This window comes from Phacochoerus africanus, chromosome 2 (genome assembly GCF_016906955.1).
Source record: "Phacochoerus africanus isolate WHEZ1 chromosome 2, ROS_Pafr_v1, whole genome shotgun sequence".
NCBI classification, from domain to species: Eukaryota; Metazoa; Chordata; class Mammalia; order Artiodactyla; family Suidae; genus Phacochoerus; species Phacochoerus africanus.
The window spans coordinates 93314351-93328676 of record NC_062545.1 but is presented as its reverse complement, the minus strand read 5'-3'; the positions used below and the strand labels follow the sequence as shown (position 1 = coordinate 93328676).

Here is a 14326-nt window from a genome sequence, read left to right as displayed (position 1 = left end):
ACCAGGACAGAGAACTGAAAGTGTCTGAGGCAAGTGGTGAGCCAAGAGATGCTTAGGTGAAATATGGATGGGGGCACCCACATTAAGATCTGTGCAAGTGTGGGATGAGCCCTGAGCAGGACTGAGAACCTGGGAAACTTTGCTTTTTAAGATCCCGGTTCTCTTGCTCTAGACCTGACCCAGATGAAAGGTGAGACTGCAAAAAAGTGATTATCAACAGGTGGCCTGATGATTTGTGTTAAATACAGGTTTGCTAGTTATGAGCTATAACAAACAAAAACATAATATAATAATCATAATAATTATACCATGTGTCCTAAGTAATAAATAATCAATCTATTTAAATTTGAAAGGTCATAATTTTATCAGCATTATCTCATTTGATTTTCACAAATAAGGAAGCAAAATGTAGAAAAATTTAAAACTACTTAATATCACCCGAATAAAAAATCAAGGATATGGGATTTAAAACTAAAAAAAATTAAAAGGCACTAGTTTGCAATCACAAAGCTACATAAAACTGGTCAAATTATTCACTTTTAGTAAGTCTCAATATCCTTGTCTCTAAAAAAAGGTGAGTTTAGGGAATTTTATTTTATTTTTCTGAAGTCAGCTCTGTCAGAAGATAATCTAAATAAATTGGTGGAATTTCTTCTCTTGGCCTTAGCTGATGTTCTGCCATTTCCAGTGGTTGCTATTTGGATTGTTTTTCATCATCTATATCATTATCTTCATTGGCAATAGCACCATATTTCTAATAACAAAACGACCCTGACCTCTAGAAAGCCACATTTTTTTCCTTGTCAATTTTTCTATCTTAGAAATCTGCTATATATGAATTACGTTCCACACAGTGCTCATGACACTTGGAGGTCGAATAATTTTTTTTTAGTTTAGTCATGTAAATCTTTGAACCTCGGTTTCATCTACAATATAATGTGAGGACATTCACACAATTCAAGATTATTTTAAAATAAGAAAATATTATTAACACAATAGTTGCTTAGTTAAAATCGTCTTTGCTTTGCGAAATATTATTGAATGCTAAAATATGTTAATCACCTGTCTTGCTTAAATACTCATATTGTCCAAGTATATTCCAATATATGGGAAAATTGAGGCTCTGTACATCCAACTACCTACAGTAACAATATATTTGATCCCATATACTCCAGCTAAAATATATATTCTCTGCTTTTGATATTTTAAACAAATGCCTATTAGCTATAAATAATTCATAATTTCAGTTTTATAATAAAATTTAGTCAAAAATAATTCATCTCACATAGCAAGAAACTGGATAATAGACTTACTAGGCAGAGTTTCAGAAATCACATCAGTGCAATTCCTTCAAATATGTCATGGTTAATTGAACAGTCAAATAGGTTAGAAAAACATTTTTCAAGCATCTGCTGCATGTTTGGATAACAGGTCTTGCATTATAATGCCTAATGACAGTGATGTTTATTTTGACAGATAAACGCAAATAGAATGGTTTCAAATAAACTGTATGCACATATAGTAAGAGTTACAGCTGCACCATAAGAAAGGGAAGAAATGCTGTGTACACTAAAAGCATCCATGGAAGAGTTGAGAAATTATCAAAAACTACCATTTCAAAATTTGGCGGTGCTCAACCACTGAAAAAATGTGATACAAATGTTTCTGCCTCAGAACATCATGTGCTAACATGAGTAGTAAAATGGACTAATTTTTCTGTGTCCCAAAAAGACGAAAAATAAAAATGTAGCATTCTCAAACATCACTTTCATCTGATGTCGAGCCTAGTGTTAGATATTAAATATGTATATACATTTAGAATTTAACATGTGTTCTCCACTGGATCTCAATTGTGGTCTTTGAGATCAGGATATAAAATGCAGTGAAATAGTTGAAGATAGAGTCATATGTGCAGATTCCCCAAAATCCTCTAAATTTTTAGAATTAGAAAAAAGATCTACAAAGGTTAAGGTCTAATTGCACTGCTTTCACAGATGGACCACCAAAAAGACCTCGTGGATGTAAATCTCACTTCAATAATGGAATTTGTTCTTCTTGGGTTCTCTGATATTCCCAATCTCCAAATGTTTCTTTTTGTGACATTTTTCTTTGTTTATGTGATAACTCTGATGGGAAATGGCATCATCATTTTCATAATCGGGACTGACAAAGCTCTCCAGACACCTATGTATTTTTTCCTCAGTAATTTTTCCCTCTTGGAAATCTGTTATGTATCGGTCACTCTCCCCAGAATGCTTGTAAACCTTTGGACTCAGAAAAGACACATTTCTCTGTTTGCCTGTGCCACACAAATGAGTTTTGTTTTCACATTTGGAAACATAGAGTGCCTCCTTCTTACAGTGATGGCCTATGACCGCTATGTGGCCATTTGTAACCCTTTGCACTATCCTCTAGTCATGAACCACAAGGCCTGTGTCCAGCTGGTGGCTGCCTGCTGGATCACTAGTGCTCCGATTGAGATAGGTCAGACATGCCAGATTTTCTCTCTGCCCTTTCGTAGATCCAGCCAAATCAACCACTTCTTCTGTGACATCGCCCCAATACTCAAGCTGGCCTGTGGAGACACTTTTCTGAGTGAGATGCTGCTCTTCACAATTGCTGTGGTGTTTATTATGATCCCTTTTCTGTTGATACTTGGGTCCTACAGTCAGATCGCCTCCACCATCCTGAAGTTGCCATCAGCAGCAGGAAAAGCAAAGGCCTTCTCCACTTGCTCTTCACATGTCATGGTTGTGACTTTATTCTTTGGAACTGCAGTCATTGCATACTTACGGACCTAAATCCAAACATTCATCCAGAATGGACAAGTTTCTCTCTCTTTTCTACACTCTTGTCACCCCAATGTTTAACCCCCTGATATACAGTCTGAGAAATAAGGATGTCTTGACGGCCTTGAGGAAATTGGTACCTTAATGTTTATTTCATCGTCTGCTTGATTTCAACTCAATTTTTGTTTTCTTATTTCATTCTGCTATTGTATAATCAGAAAATACTGTTCAGTTTTCTTTTCACTCTTTGCTATCATTTATTATATTTACTTATTCCTGAGCTTAATGTTTTATGCTGAATTTTATGATATCAGGATTTTATGCACAGGGTGTCTTGCTGATAAGAAACTATGTATTTGGAAATCTTGTATTCAGTTCACAAATTTATTGGTGATTGGAATCTTTTTTATGAGAAAATTTATATTTCTTACATAGGAATTGATGTCATATACCTCTCCTATACCACAATGGATTTTAATACTTCCCCTCTTATATAACTGTCATTCACTTTTTTCTTTTAATGATTTTTAGATAATAAAATGATAAGCCTTTGGAGAGCATTTGATAAATATCTATGTGATTATAATTTTAGACATTTTTACCTTTCAAAAAACTCAATTTAATTCTTTATGATTTATAGCACATCTAAGTAAAGGTTAAAAATAGAAAGTCTGCATAAGAATCCTTAAAATGTGGTGGTGTGATAATACAATTCTTACCCTCTACTTATCTCTGAATTCATCTTTGTAGACTTACTTTGTCTGCTTGGCTAAATAATGCTTCCGGCATCTCAATAATTTGTCACTTTAATTTTTACTAATGCAAAAAATATGAAAGCATGTTTGCTTCTAGTGATATATTATGTATGGGATTGAACTATTTTGTCCCCATATAGATTCACCCATTGTCTAAGGTTTCTTGACTTATTTTTTATTCTTCTGGTAGATTATATAATTGAAATTATATAGAATCATTAAAAAACAAAAACAAAAAATTTACCATTAAAAAAAAAGAGTCCTGTATTTCTTCAGATGTTTCCAAGTTGATATAAAGGCAATCCATTGGACCCATTTTCAGTCAAACCGGTTTGGAAATGATGCAATCTGCGTAAGGTTTATTATTTTAATTTTTCTTTAAAATCTGTCTTTCCTTTAATATGTGTTTAAATGATTTATTTTTTTCACAAAGCCATAATTTATCCACCAGTTAGTTCTTTTGTTCAAGTAGTGTCATGGCATCAAGAAAGGTGTCTAAAAAACACATGCAAAAATTAAGGTAATCATTCAAAAGGAGATAATGTTCAGATGACAGTGACAGATGACAATTGTGTTAATAACATATTACCCATCTTGAAGAATAATAGAAGTAAAGTTTCAAAAGTTGGCTTTGTAACAATTTGGAAGTGTCCTATTTCAGTTTTCTAGCACTACTTAACAAATTACCTCCAAAGTTTGTGGCTTAGAACAATACCATTTCATTGTATCTCATAGATATCCAGGAATTGAGGCAGGGATCAGCTGCATGGTTATTTTGTCCAGTGTAGCATTGAATGTGGTCACTAAGGAGTATTCATAAGGTAACAGGTTTGGTTTTAATGTCTAAAATAGCATTGGCCTACTATATCATGTGGTTATAATGATGCATTACAGAAAATAAAAAACCTGGTTCTTATATAATTTGCATATTCATGGAGAATAAACCATTGAATAATTAGATAAATTAATAAACTTTATTGCTAAAATTTAATTTAGCATAAAATTATAAAATGTCATCTACAGTACAGTGATTCACAGTAAATTTGCAATATGAAAATGTTGTTCAACCTAGTTTGGGGAGTAACAGGTTAAAGAACATTTTCCATCAAGAGTGATACTGAAGTACCTTTCTTTATCACACCTATAGGGTTGATAAATATAATTAAGTTAAAAATATTGAAAGGTCTTTCTGCAATTTGGACCAAGAAAGTGATTTTCTCTGTTATAGTATTTATTCAACATTTTACTAGAGATTAGCCTACACAGAGAAAATAATATAAAGATGATCAATGGAAAAGTAGATATTAACCTAATTATTGGAAGACATTACTAATGTACATATGGAAAATATCATTGGACTAATGAATTCCGGATGCAGAGCCAACAAACAAAATCAATTTATTTCCATATAAAAGAAGCAAAAATAAGAGGACATTAAGAATACTATTTAAGGAGTTCCCATCATGGTTCAGTGATTAACAAATCCAACCAGGATCCATGAAGTTGTGGGTTCAGTCCATGACCTTGCTCAGTGGGTTAAGGATCCATTATGGCCATGAGCTCTGGTGTAGGTCACAGACGCGACTGGGATCTGGTGTCGCTGTGGCTGTGGTGTAGGCAGGCAGCTAAAGCTCCGATTAAACCCCTAGCCTGGGAACCTCCATATGCCAAGGGTTTGGCCCTAGAAAAGGCAGAAAGACAAAACAATAAAAAAGAAATAATACTTTTTAAATAGGAATATATCAAAATATTAAAAGTAATGATGATTTAAAAAAACTGCAGGAAGTTCACAGTGAATCAGAAAATAATCTGAGAGAAATTTAAGATAAAGAAGTAAATGGATCCTATAACACGTTCATGTACTAGAAAACTCAATATTGAAAAGCTGTCAGTTTTCCCCAATACAAATCAACTCAGTTAAATAGAAATTCAATAGCATAAAATAAAATTCCATCAGTGTGTGGGAGGGTGAGGTGAAGGGTGGGGAAGTGTATATTTATAATTTAGGCTGATTCCAAAACTGTCGTGAAAACAAATACAGTAATTACAGCCAAGGCACACTTGAAGAACAGTAAATTGACAGAACCTACTTTATTGGACAACATTCCTTAGTATAATAGTGTGGAATTCAAACATTGAGATATAACTCAACAATTGACAAGGACAGGAGTGATATATAGTAGAGAGCACAACACATACCCAACACATGCACACACTTGCATATGTAAAAGGGAATACTGCCAAAAAAAATGTAGAAAAGGTGATCCTTTCACAAACTGTACTAATTTAATTAGAATCAAGTGTATTTAAATAAAAGAGAGAACTTGACCTATAATCATATCATTTCTGAGAAAAAAGGATTACAGAATTCCAGAATTCCACTTTGTAAATCTGATATGAATGCAACATATGTAAGCTTTAGATAATAAGATATGTTATCTTCATGACATTGGTATGAAAAAATATTGCACAGATTATTAACTGTAAGGAGAAACAGTGATTGCTCAAATTGCGTTAATTAGGTCATGTTCATAATAAAGGAAACCATTCAGAGTGAAAATTTTCAGCAGAAAGGAGTTAGATGCATCATTAGTAAGTGTTCCAGATCAAAACTCAGAAAACTCAGATGGAAAGTTGACAAGAAACTACAGAATTATAATCCAAATGGCCAGAAAACAAAAGAAAATAACTCATTAGTAGCCAGGAAAATTTAAATAATAACCAAATGAAATCCATCATATATCTATCTGTACCATAAAAATTCAAATGGACCAACTATAGAAAGTATGTGAAACGTGAAGCCATAGGAACACTCCTATGAGGCTGGCACATGAATTGGTGTCCAAATTAAAAAACAACGTACACTCATCACAAAAATTTTGCTCCTAGATATGCATCCAGGAGGATTGCATTCACCTGTGTGTTAGGGAGATACTATCAAGAATGTTTATCTTAGTGTTATTCAGAATACTAACTAACTGTCCTACTAGTATGGAAAAAATGATTCTGATTATTTTATACTAAGGAAAAGCAGGGAGTGATCAAATGGAACAAAACACAATTACAAAAAACATGAATGAAACATATTGTTGAGCATAAGCTGTCATTAATATTATTTATGCCTCTTTAGAAAAGCTTAAAAGACATTATTTAAGGATACCTGCTCATTTAATGACTTATTGGAAAGATGAATGTATGGGGGCATCTGTAACCTCCATATTTTTCCATAGCTGACTTGTGTGGTGGTTACAAAGGTGTTTGCTTCATAATGTTATACGTATCTGACAATTCATACATTTTTTTGGTAGGGCATAGGATTTAAATAAAACAAAAATATGCCTACAATAAATGGAAGAAAATACAAAAAGTGTTTGCACATGAGAGATAGTTTTATTTTAGTTTTCTATATATACCTACTTTTTAATGAACACATCATGCTTATAATGAAAATAAATCTAATACTCTTTTTCCTTTTAATGTGATGCTTCCATTTCATGCTACCAGTTAAATAAATTTTCCTTTTCCTTAAAATAAATACTCACCCATTGAAAAAACATGATCCAGCACTGGTGATGCTATTCTATAATTCTAGATAAATAAATGAATCAGCCTTAAATGGAGATACTTGAAAAGAAGCCATGTATAGTTTCCAACATTCAAAACAAATAATGAAATAAGTTCTATTTCTGATTGTGATCGCAGCAAACCACTCTTCCTAATGAAACTGCTAGATACATTTGGATAAATTATAAAACTCTTATTTGGAGGGCATCATATAGCTTTAGAGGAAAAAAGAATAGATGACAATATCAAAATGTCTCATTAATCAGAGATAGCTCACAGGATCATTTATGCTTGGTTGGCTTACAGTCTTTTGCAAGTAAAATCAATGCTGACAAATGCAAAATTTATAAATTTTATAAACTCAGGGGTACAAATTTTATTGATTCAGGGGTATTGCTCAATGCCCCTTCCTTGCTAATTGGCCTGTGGATTTGCACTCTCCCTGTCAGTATGCAAATGTGTTTTCCCAGGAGACTACAAAGAGATTGTCAGATATATTAACAACTGAGCTTATACGGTTTAAGTTTTATTCTTTTTTCATGAGTGAGTTAAGTAACTTCCCATATGTTTAAAAGATTATTTCCCTCCCTTTTCATCTGTTTGTTCTATTTTTCTAATTTTCTTTTTCTTTCTCCCTTCCTTGCTTGCTTGCTTGCTTGCTTGTTTTTAGGGCTGCATCTGTGGCACATGGAAGTTCCCAGTCTAGGGGTTGAATCAGAGCTGCAGCTGCCATCCTATACCACAGCAACAGCAATGCCAGATCCAAGCTGTGTCTGCAAACTACACCACAGTACACAAAAACCCCAGATACTTAACACACTGAGCAAGGCGAGATTGAACCTGCGTCCTCATGGATTCTAGTCATCTTCGTTTCCCCTGAGCCATGATGGGAAATTCCTATTTTTCTGATTTTGTTTGGACCCTTCCTTGATATATTAAAACAAGTTATTCACAATGAAAAATGGCAAAATATCTGTTTTACAACTTCATCAGTGCTAGTTTAACTTTATCTTTGGTTTGTATTTTTTTCCATGAGGTAGAATTACTAACTTTCATGTAGTCATTTTTTTTCTTTTTTTTTTTCTTTTTTACTTTTTAATTAAAGTATCACTGATTTACAATGCTGTACCAATTTTTGTTGTACAGCAAAGTGACCCAGTCAAAAATATATATTGTAGTCAATTTTTTTTCAATTCTTGTGTCTTGCATTTTAATTTTGAGCCAAAGTTAAACTTTCCTCACTTCACCAACAAATGTTCAAATTATACAATATTCAGTTTAGAATGCTTTTCATTATTTCACTTTGTACTATATTTAAGTCTGGGCATCATTTAAAGTTTTCCTATTATAGTATGAAGTAATATATTAATAAAAAAATGTATAATTTTCCTCAAAGTCTATCATGCTGTGCCAGTAACACTAATTTAAAAGTTTCTAATTTGCAGGTTTGTTATGCCATCTTGGTATTGGATGATGAATTCTCATTTCCATTTGAATGCTTTTTACCTGAATTTTCTTCTCTTAACCCCAAGGTAAAAATTCTAGGGAGCAAGGATATCATAATGACACTGAAAATTGTTATATAAATAATTTACTTTATTAAAAATGGAGTTAAGTTTACAGAGATTGATTTCTGATATTTTGGTATTGAAATTTCAGCAGACAGTTAGTTGTTATCAATTATGCTTCTAGTGTGTACAATGATAATTATTTTCAAATTAAATATTACTCTTATTTTTAAGAAACATCTATCTCCCTTTATATGTTATCAATATATAGATATTAATATGTGTCAGTAAACAGTAAAACATTCTATGTGTAGTTCTTTAACTTCACTGTGCAATGTCTGTTCTCAGTAAAATCTTTGACAAGAGATGACATCATTAATTGTAAAATAGACTCTGCTATTTTTCATGTTGGAAGCTGTATCATTCATTTCCACGTAGTTGTGACTACCATTTAAAAAAATCATTTTGTGAAAGGTTTTATTTTATTTTATTTGGGTTTATTGTATTTGGAGGGCTGCACCCATAGCTGTGGCATGTGTAGGTTCCCAAGCTCAGAATTGAATCAGAGCTATTGCTACCAGCCTACACCACAGCCACAGCAACATGGGATCCAAGCCACATCTGTGACCTACACTACAGATAACTAAGCAATGCCAGATCATTAACCCACTGAGTGGGGCCAAGGATTGAACGTGCATCCTCATGGATAATAGTCAGGTTCATTACCACTGAGCCATGATGGGAACTCTATGTTGCAAGAGGTTTTAAAGAAAAAGCATGCATTCTCTTTTGGCCTAGAGATAACTCTCTGGAGAAAACATTTCTTAGAGAAAGAGCATCTTTCAGTGGTAAGCTAATACACTAGTGAATGTTAGGCACAATTTATGTATATTTTTAATTAAATATTTCCATATACTAAAATCATAGGGCATAATTAATCTAATATTACTATTAAAGTGTTTGCATATAATCAGAAGAGCATGGAGAAAAGTTACAAGACAATTTGCAAGATTTAAAAATATAATACATACAATTTTTTTCCTGGAGACTTTTATAAGGGATTGGTATATTTGTCATTTTATAGCTGTCATATCTATAAATAATTGTATAATTTAAAATTAAAAACTGCTATTAATATGTGTCATGTAACTACATCACATATACATATTGATTATATATACTCATTTATATAACTATAATATATATTTTAATATATTATATTTAAAGCTAAGCATCTGGTATAAAAACTAGGGATATCAAACACAAACCTGTGCTCCACACACATGCACATACACAGGTTGAAAATCATGAATGTGAATATAATCAATGATGTCATTGTGGATATCTCAGAGTAAATTTTTCCATTTTCTTTTTTCTTGTTTAACAGAAATTTTGCTGTTGAATACTATGAGACTGTGTTTTCTTTCTTCTTTGTTTTTCTTTATAAGTCTGTACCCGTGGCATACAGAAGTTTCCAGGCTAAAGGTCAAATTGGAGCTGTAGCTGCCAGCCTAGCAACAGCCACAGCAAATGGGAACCCAGCCATTTCTGTGACCTACACCGCAGCTCATGGCAATGCAGGATGCTTGAGCCAGTGAGCGAGGCCAGGGATCAAACCTGCATCCTCATGGATATTATCTGGGTTCATTACCACACCAGGAACTCCAGAAAATTACAAATATAAATATAATCAATGATGCCATTGTGGAGAGCTCAGAGTAAAATTTTCCATTTGTTCTTTATTTAAAAGAAATTTTACTCTTGAATACTATGAACCTGTGTTTTCTGGGTAATCAAAAAAAAAAGCAAACAATAAATCTGTATTTATTGTGGTTAAGGAAAATAATGAAAGTTGCTTGTGCTGTTTCCCTGTTCACAGTGACTAAAGAACTTTTTCGTTTTTAATATTGCATGCTTATGTAATAGATACTTCTTATACGCAAGCAACAGATCTCTAAGGAACCATGATATATCACCAGCTCTTTTTTTTTTTTTTTTTTTTGGCTCTTTGCCATTCTGGGCCACTCCCACAGCATATGCAGGTTCCCAGGCTAGGGGTCTAATTGGAGCTGTAGCTGCCAGCCTACACCAGAACCACAGCAGTGTGGGAGTCGAGCCATGTCTGGGACCTACACCACAGCTCACGGCAACGCAGGATTAACCCACTGAACAAGGGCAGGGATCGAACCTGCAACCTCATGGTTCCTAGTTGGATTCGTTAACCACTGTGCAACGATGGGAACTCCTGTCACCAGCTCTTATGGTTAAAAAAGAATGTGCTGGAGAGACAAATGGCAGAAGAGTAGGAGGACATGCTCGCCCTCTCCCACAAAAAAAAACAACAACAAAAAAACACATCTACAGGATAAATGACTTGCACAGAACAGCAGCCAATCACTGGTAGAAGAACCTAAACTCCAATAACGGCAAGAATTCTGTGATATTACTAGGTAAAACAAGAGAAAAGAGGAGAGTGAGAGAAGGTGAATCCAAGCTGGACAGGCACTCCTGAAAGGGAACTGTGGAGGAGAAAGGGATCCTGCACCCTGGAAAGTCACCTACTCGGGGGGAAGATCAAACGAACTGGAGGAATCTCCAGAGGCAGAAAAGAGTGTAGCAGTAAGTCAGAGTTCTGAAAAGCAGATCGAGAACCAAACGGATTATTTGAACTGTGGGCACAGTCACCAAAAATTTAGACGCCTGGGTGGGGGCTGGGCTCTGAGACCTCGGTTCTGGAGGTTAGTCCTTGGAAAAGGCCTGGGGGTGGGGTGTGGTGGAGCAGAGACTGCTTGGGAGGTCTAGAAAATGGTCTGTCAAGTTTGACGGGGCAGAGACTGCCTGGGAGACCAGAAAGCAAAGCAGTCGCAGGGGAAAGGAGCAATACTCTAGGGACGGGGAAGTGGAAAGCCACATAAGGGGGGACCTGGGAGAAGAGCCTGGTCTGCGCCCGTGCTGGGGAGGGGAGGGAAGAAGGGGTGGGTCCCCATAGAATACCCCCCACGCCACAGCAAGCTTACTGGCCCCCTAGCTATCAGAAAGCTGTGCTTCCCAGTGCATCCCCACCCCCCAACCCCGCCACCCCCTAGGCACTCGCTGGACCTGGGGCTGCCTGCCATCTGGGAGGGTTGGCCTCAACAATTGCCTGAAACCTACCACTGCAGGGGCTCTTCCTGCACTGGCCTGCTTGCCCTTTGGAGGGGCTACACCCCCACAGAGCAGCACCAAACACCGCCAGCCCCCAAGAAAAGGCCTGCAGCCCAGAAAAGCTAGAACAAGCTTGGCCAGGCCATGAAAAGATCTGCCTAATTCGCAGACAGTCTTTCTGAGTCGGGCTGCCTTGGGAAAGAGCCACTTGCGTTTGCAACAGCCCAGGTAGACAACCCAGCTCTCAGGGGTGCTGCACTCTTGTGGCACAGATGCACAGGACTGCCAGCTCCATGCAGTACCTCTTGCAGCCCAGAAAAGTTACAACAAGCCTGGCTGGGCCCTGAAAAGATCTGCATAATTCTCAGACAGTCTTTCCGAGTTAGCCTGACCTGGGGAAGGGCCTCTTGAGTTCACAGCAGCCCACCTAGCCGCCCCAGCTCTCAGGGAGTGCCACACTCTCACAGAACACTTGCACAATAACAGCTCCTGGCAGGACCCACTGCAGCCCAGAAAAGTTACAACAAGCGCTGGCTGGGACATGAAAAGTACTGCCTGATTCTCAAACAGTCCTTCGGAGTTGAGCTGCCCAGGGGAAGAGCCTCTTGGGTTAGCAGTGGCCCAGATACCTACTCTAGCCCTTGGGGGGAGGGCACACCTGAGGAATACATGCCCAACATGCCAACCCCCTGCAAGAACCCCACAGCCTAAAAACACCACAGAAAGCTCTGCCTGACCAAGTGAAATCTGCTACCATCTTGGTGTGGACCTCCCAGTCCTGTCTGCCCTCAGGAAGTCCTCCTTTGCTTCAAAGAAACACTGTTAGCCCCATCAACATTCCAGAAAAGCCACACTGCCTCAAAAAAGACTGACCAACAATACCAGCCCTCAGGAACCATTCCATGGCAGTGAGAAGGCAAACACTGCCTGGTCATGGAGAGTACAACTCCACCAGGAAAAAGAAAACAACAAGCAAGATGAAGAAGCTGAGAAACCACCCCTAGTCAGACCAACAGGAGAACTCACCTAAAACAGTCAACAATGAAACAGATCTCTGCAGTCTGATACACCTGGAGTTCAAAAGAGAAATAGTGAAAATACTGAAGGAATTAAGAGAAGATATGAGCAGTAATGCAGATGCCCTCAGAAAGGAACTAGAAAATATAAGGTGGACCCAAGAAAAAGTAGAACATTCATTTGCAGAGGTGCAAACTGAACTACTGGCAGCAAGAACCAGAATGAATAATGCAGAAGAACGAATCAGTGATATGGAAGATGGAATAATGGAAATCACCCAATCAGGTCAGAAGACAGAAAACGAAATCAAAAAACAGGAAAGCAATATAAGAGACCTATGGGATAATATAAAGCAGGCCAATCTACATATAATAGGAATTCCAGAAGAAGTAGAAAAAGATGAGGGGATGGAAAATATATTTGAAGAAATTATCGCTGGAAACTTCCCAAATCTAAAGGATCCTGAGTTCAAGATACAGGAAGCACAGAGGGACCCAAACAAATTGAACCCAAATAGACCCACACCAAAACACAATATATAAAAATGGCAAAAGTTAGTGATAAAGTGAGGATCCTAACGGCAGCAAGAGAAAAGCAGAATGTTACCTAAAAGGGAACCCCCAGAAGGTTATCAGCTGATTTCTCTACAGAAACACTACAGGACAGCAGGGAATGGCAAGAGATATTTAAAGAGCTAAAAGGAAAAAACATATGCAACCTAGAATAGTCTATCCAGCAAGAATATTATTTAAAATAGAAGGGGAAATATTTTTTTCCAAGAAACAAAACCTAAAAGAATAGAGCAAAACAAAACCCAGGCTAAAAGAAATAATGAAAGGGCTTCTCTAAACCAAAAAGAAATGAAGGAAGGAAAGGGAAGAAAAGGAAAAAAAAAAAAAGAAGAGGAAGAAATATGATGGAGGAAAGCACAATCAGAGAGCAGTCACTCAAATAAGTCCAGCATACAGATTTAATCATTAAAATGTTTCAAACAAAATAAAATAAAAAGAAAAAAAAATCATCAAAATCATAAAATGTGGGCAAGGGATGTTAGGAAATAAATACACTATTTTTGTTTGCTTGTTTGTATGTTTCTCTTCTTAATTTTAAGATAGTAATGAAGTGTTTGAACCTATAGGACCACCAGGCTAAACACACAATTATAGGAAGGGGTTAGCATACTTAAAAAACAGGGCAACCACAAGCCAAAACCAAACAATGCATTTGCAAAAAATGAACAAAAAAAAATTCAAGCAGATAATAACAGGAGAACTTCCAACCAAAAAAAAAGAAAGGAAGAATGGAGAACCATAGAATCAACTGGAACAAGAAGATCAAAATAACAAAAAATAATCATCTATCAATTGTCACCTTAAATATCAATGGACTGAATGCCCCAATCAAAAGACACAGAGAGGCTGAGTGGACAAAAAGGCAAAAACCGTCAATATGCTGCCTTCAAGAATCTCACCTTAGGACAAAGGATACATAGAGTTTGAAAGAGAAAGGGTGGGGAAAAGTATTTCATGCCAATAGACATGACAGAAAA

At 36.2% G+C, this 14326-nt stretch overlaps 1 protein-coding gene across 1 annotated transcript; it reads left to right on the top strand.

Moving 5' to 3' along the window:
* Positions 1–1994: 1994 nt before the first annotated feature.
* LOC125121081 (olfactory receptor 10AG1-like) lies at positions 1995–2934 on the top strand. Its single transcript, XM_047769389.1, is given in 2 exon segments — positions 1995–2795; positions 2797–2934. Coding segments are annotated over 2 exon segments (939 nt in total).
* The last annotated feature ends 11392 nt before the right edge of the window (positions 2935–14326 follow it).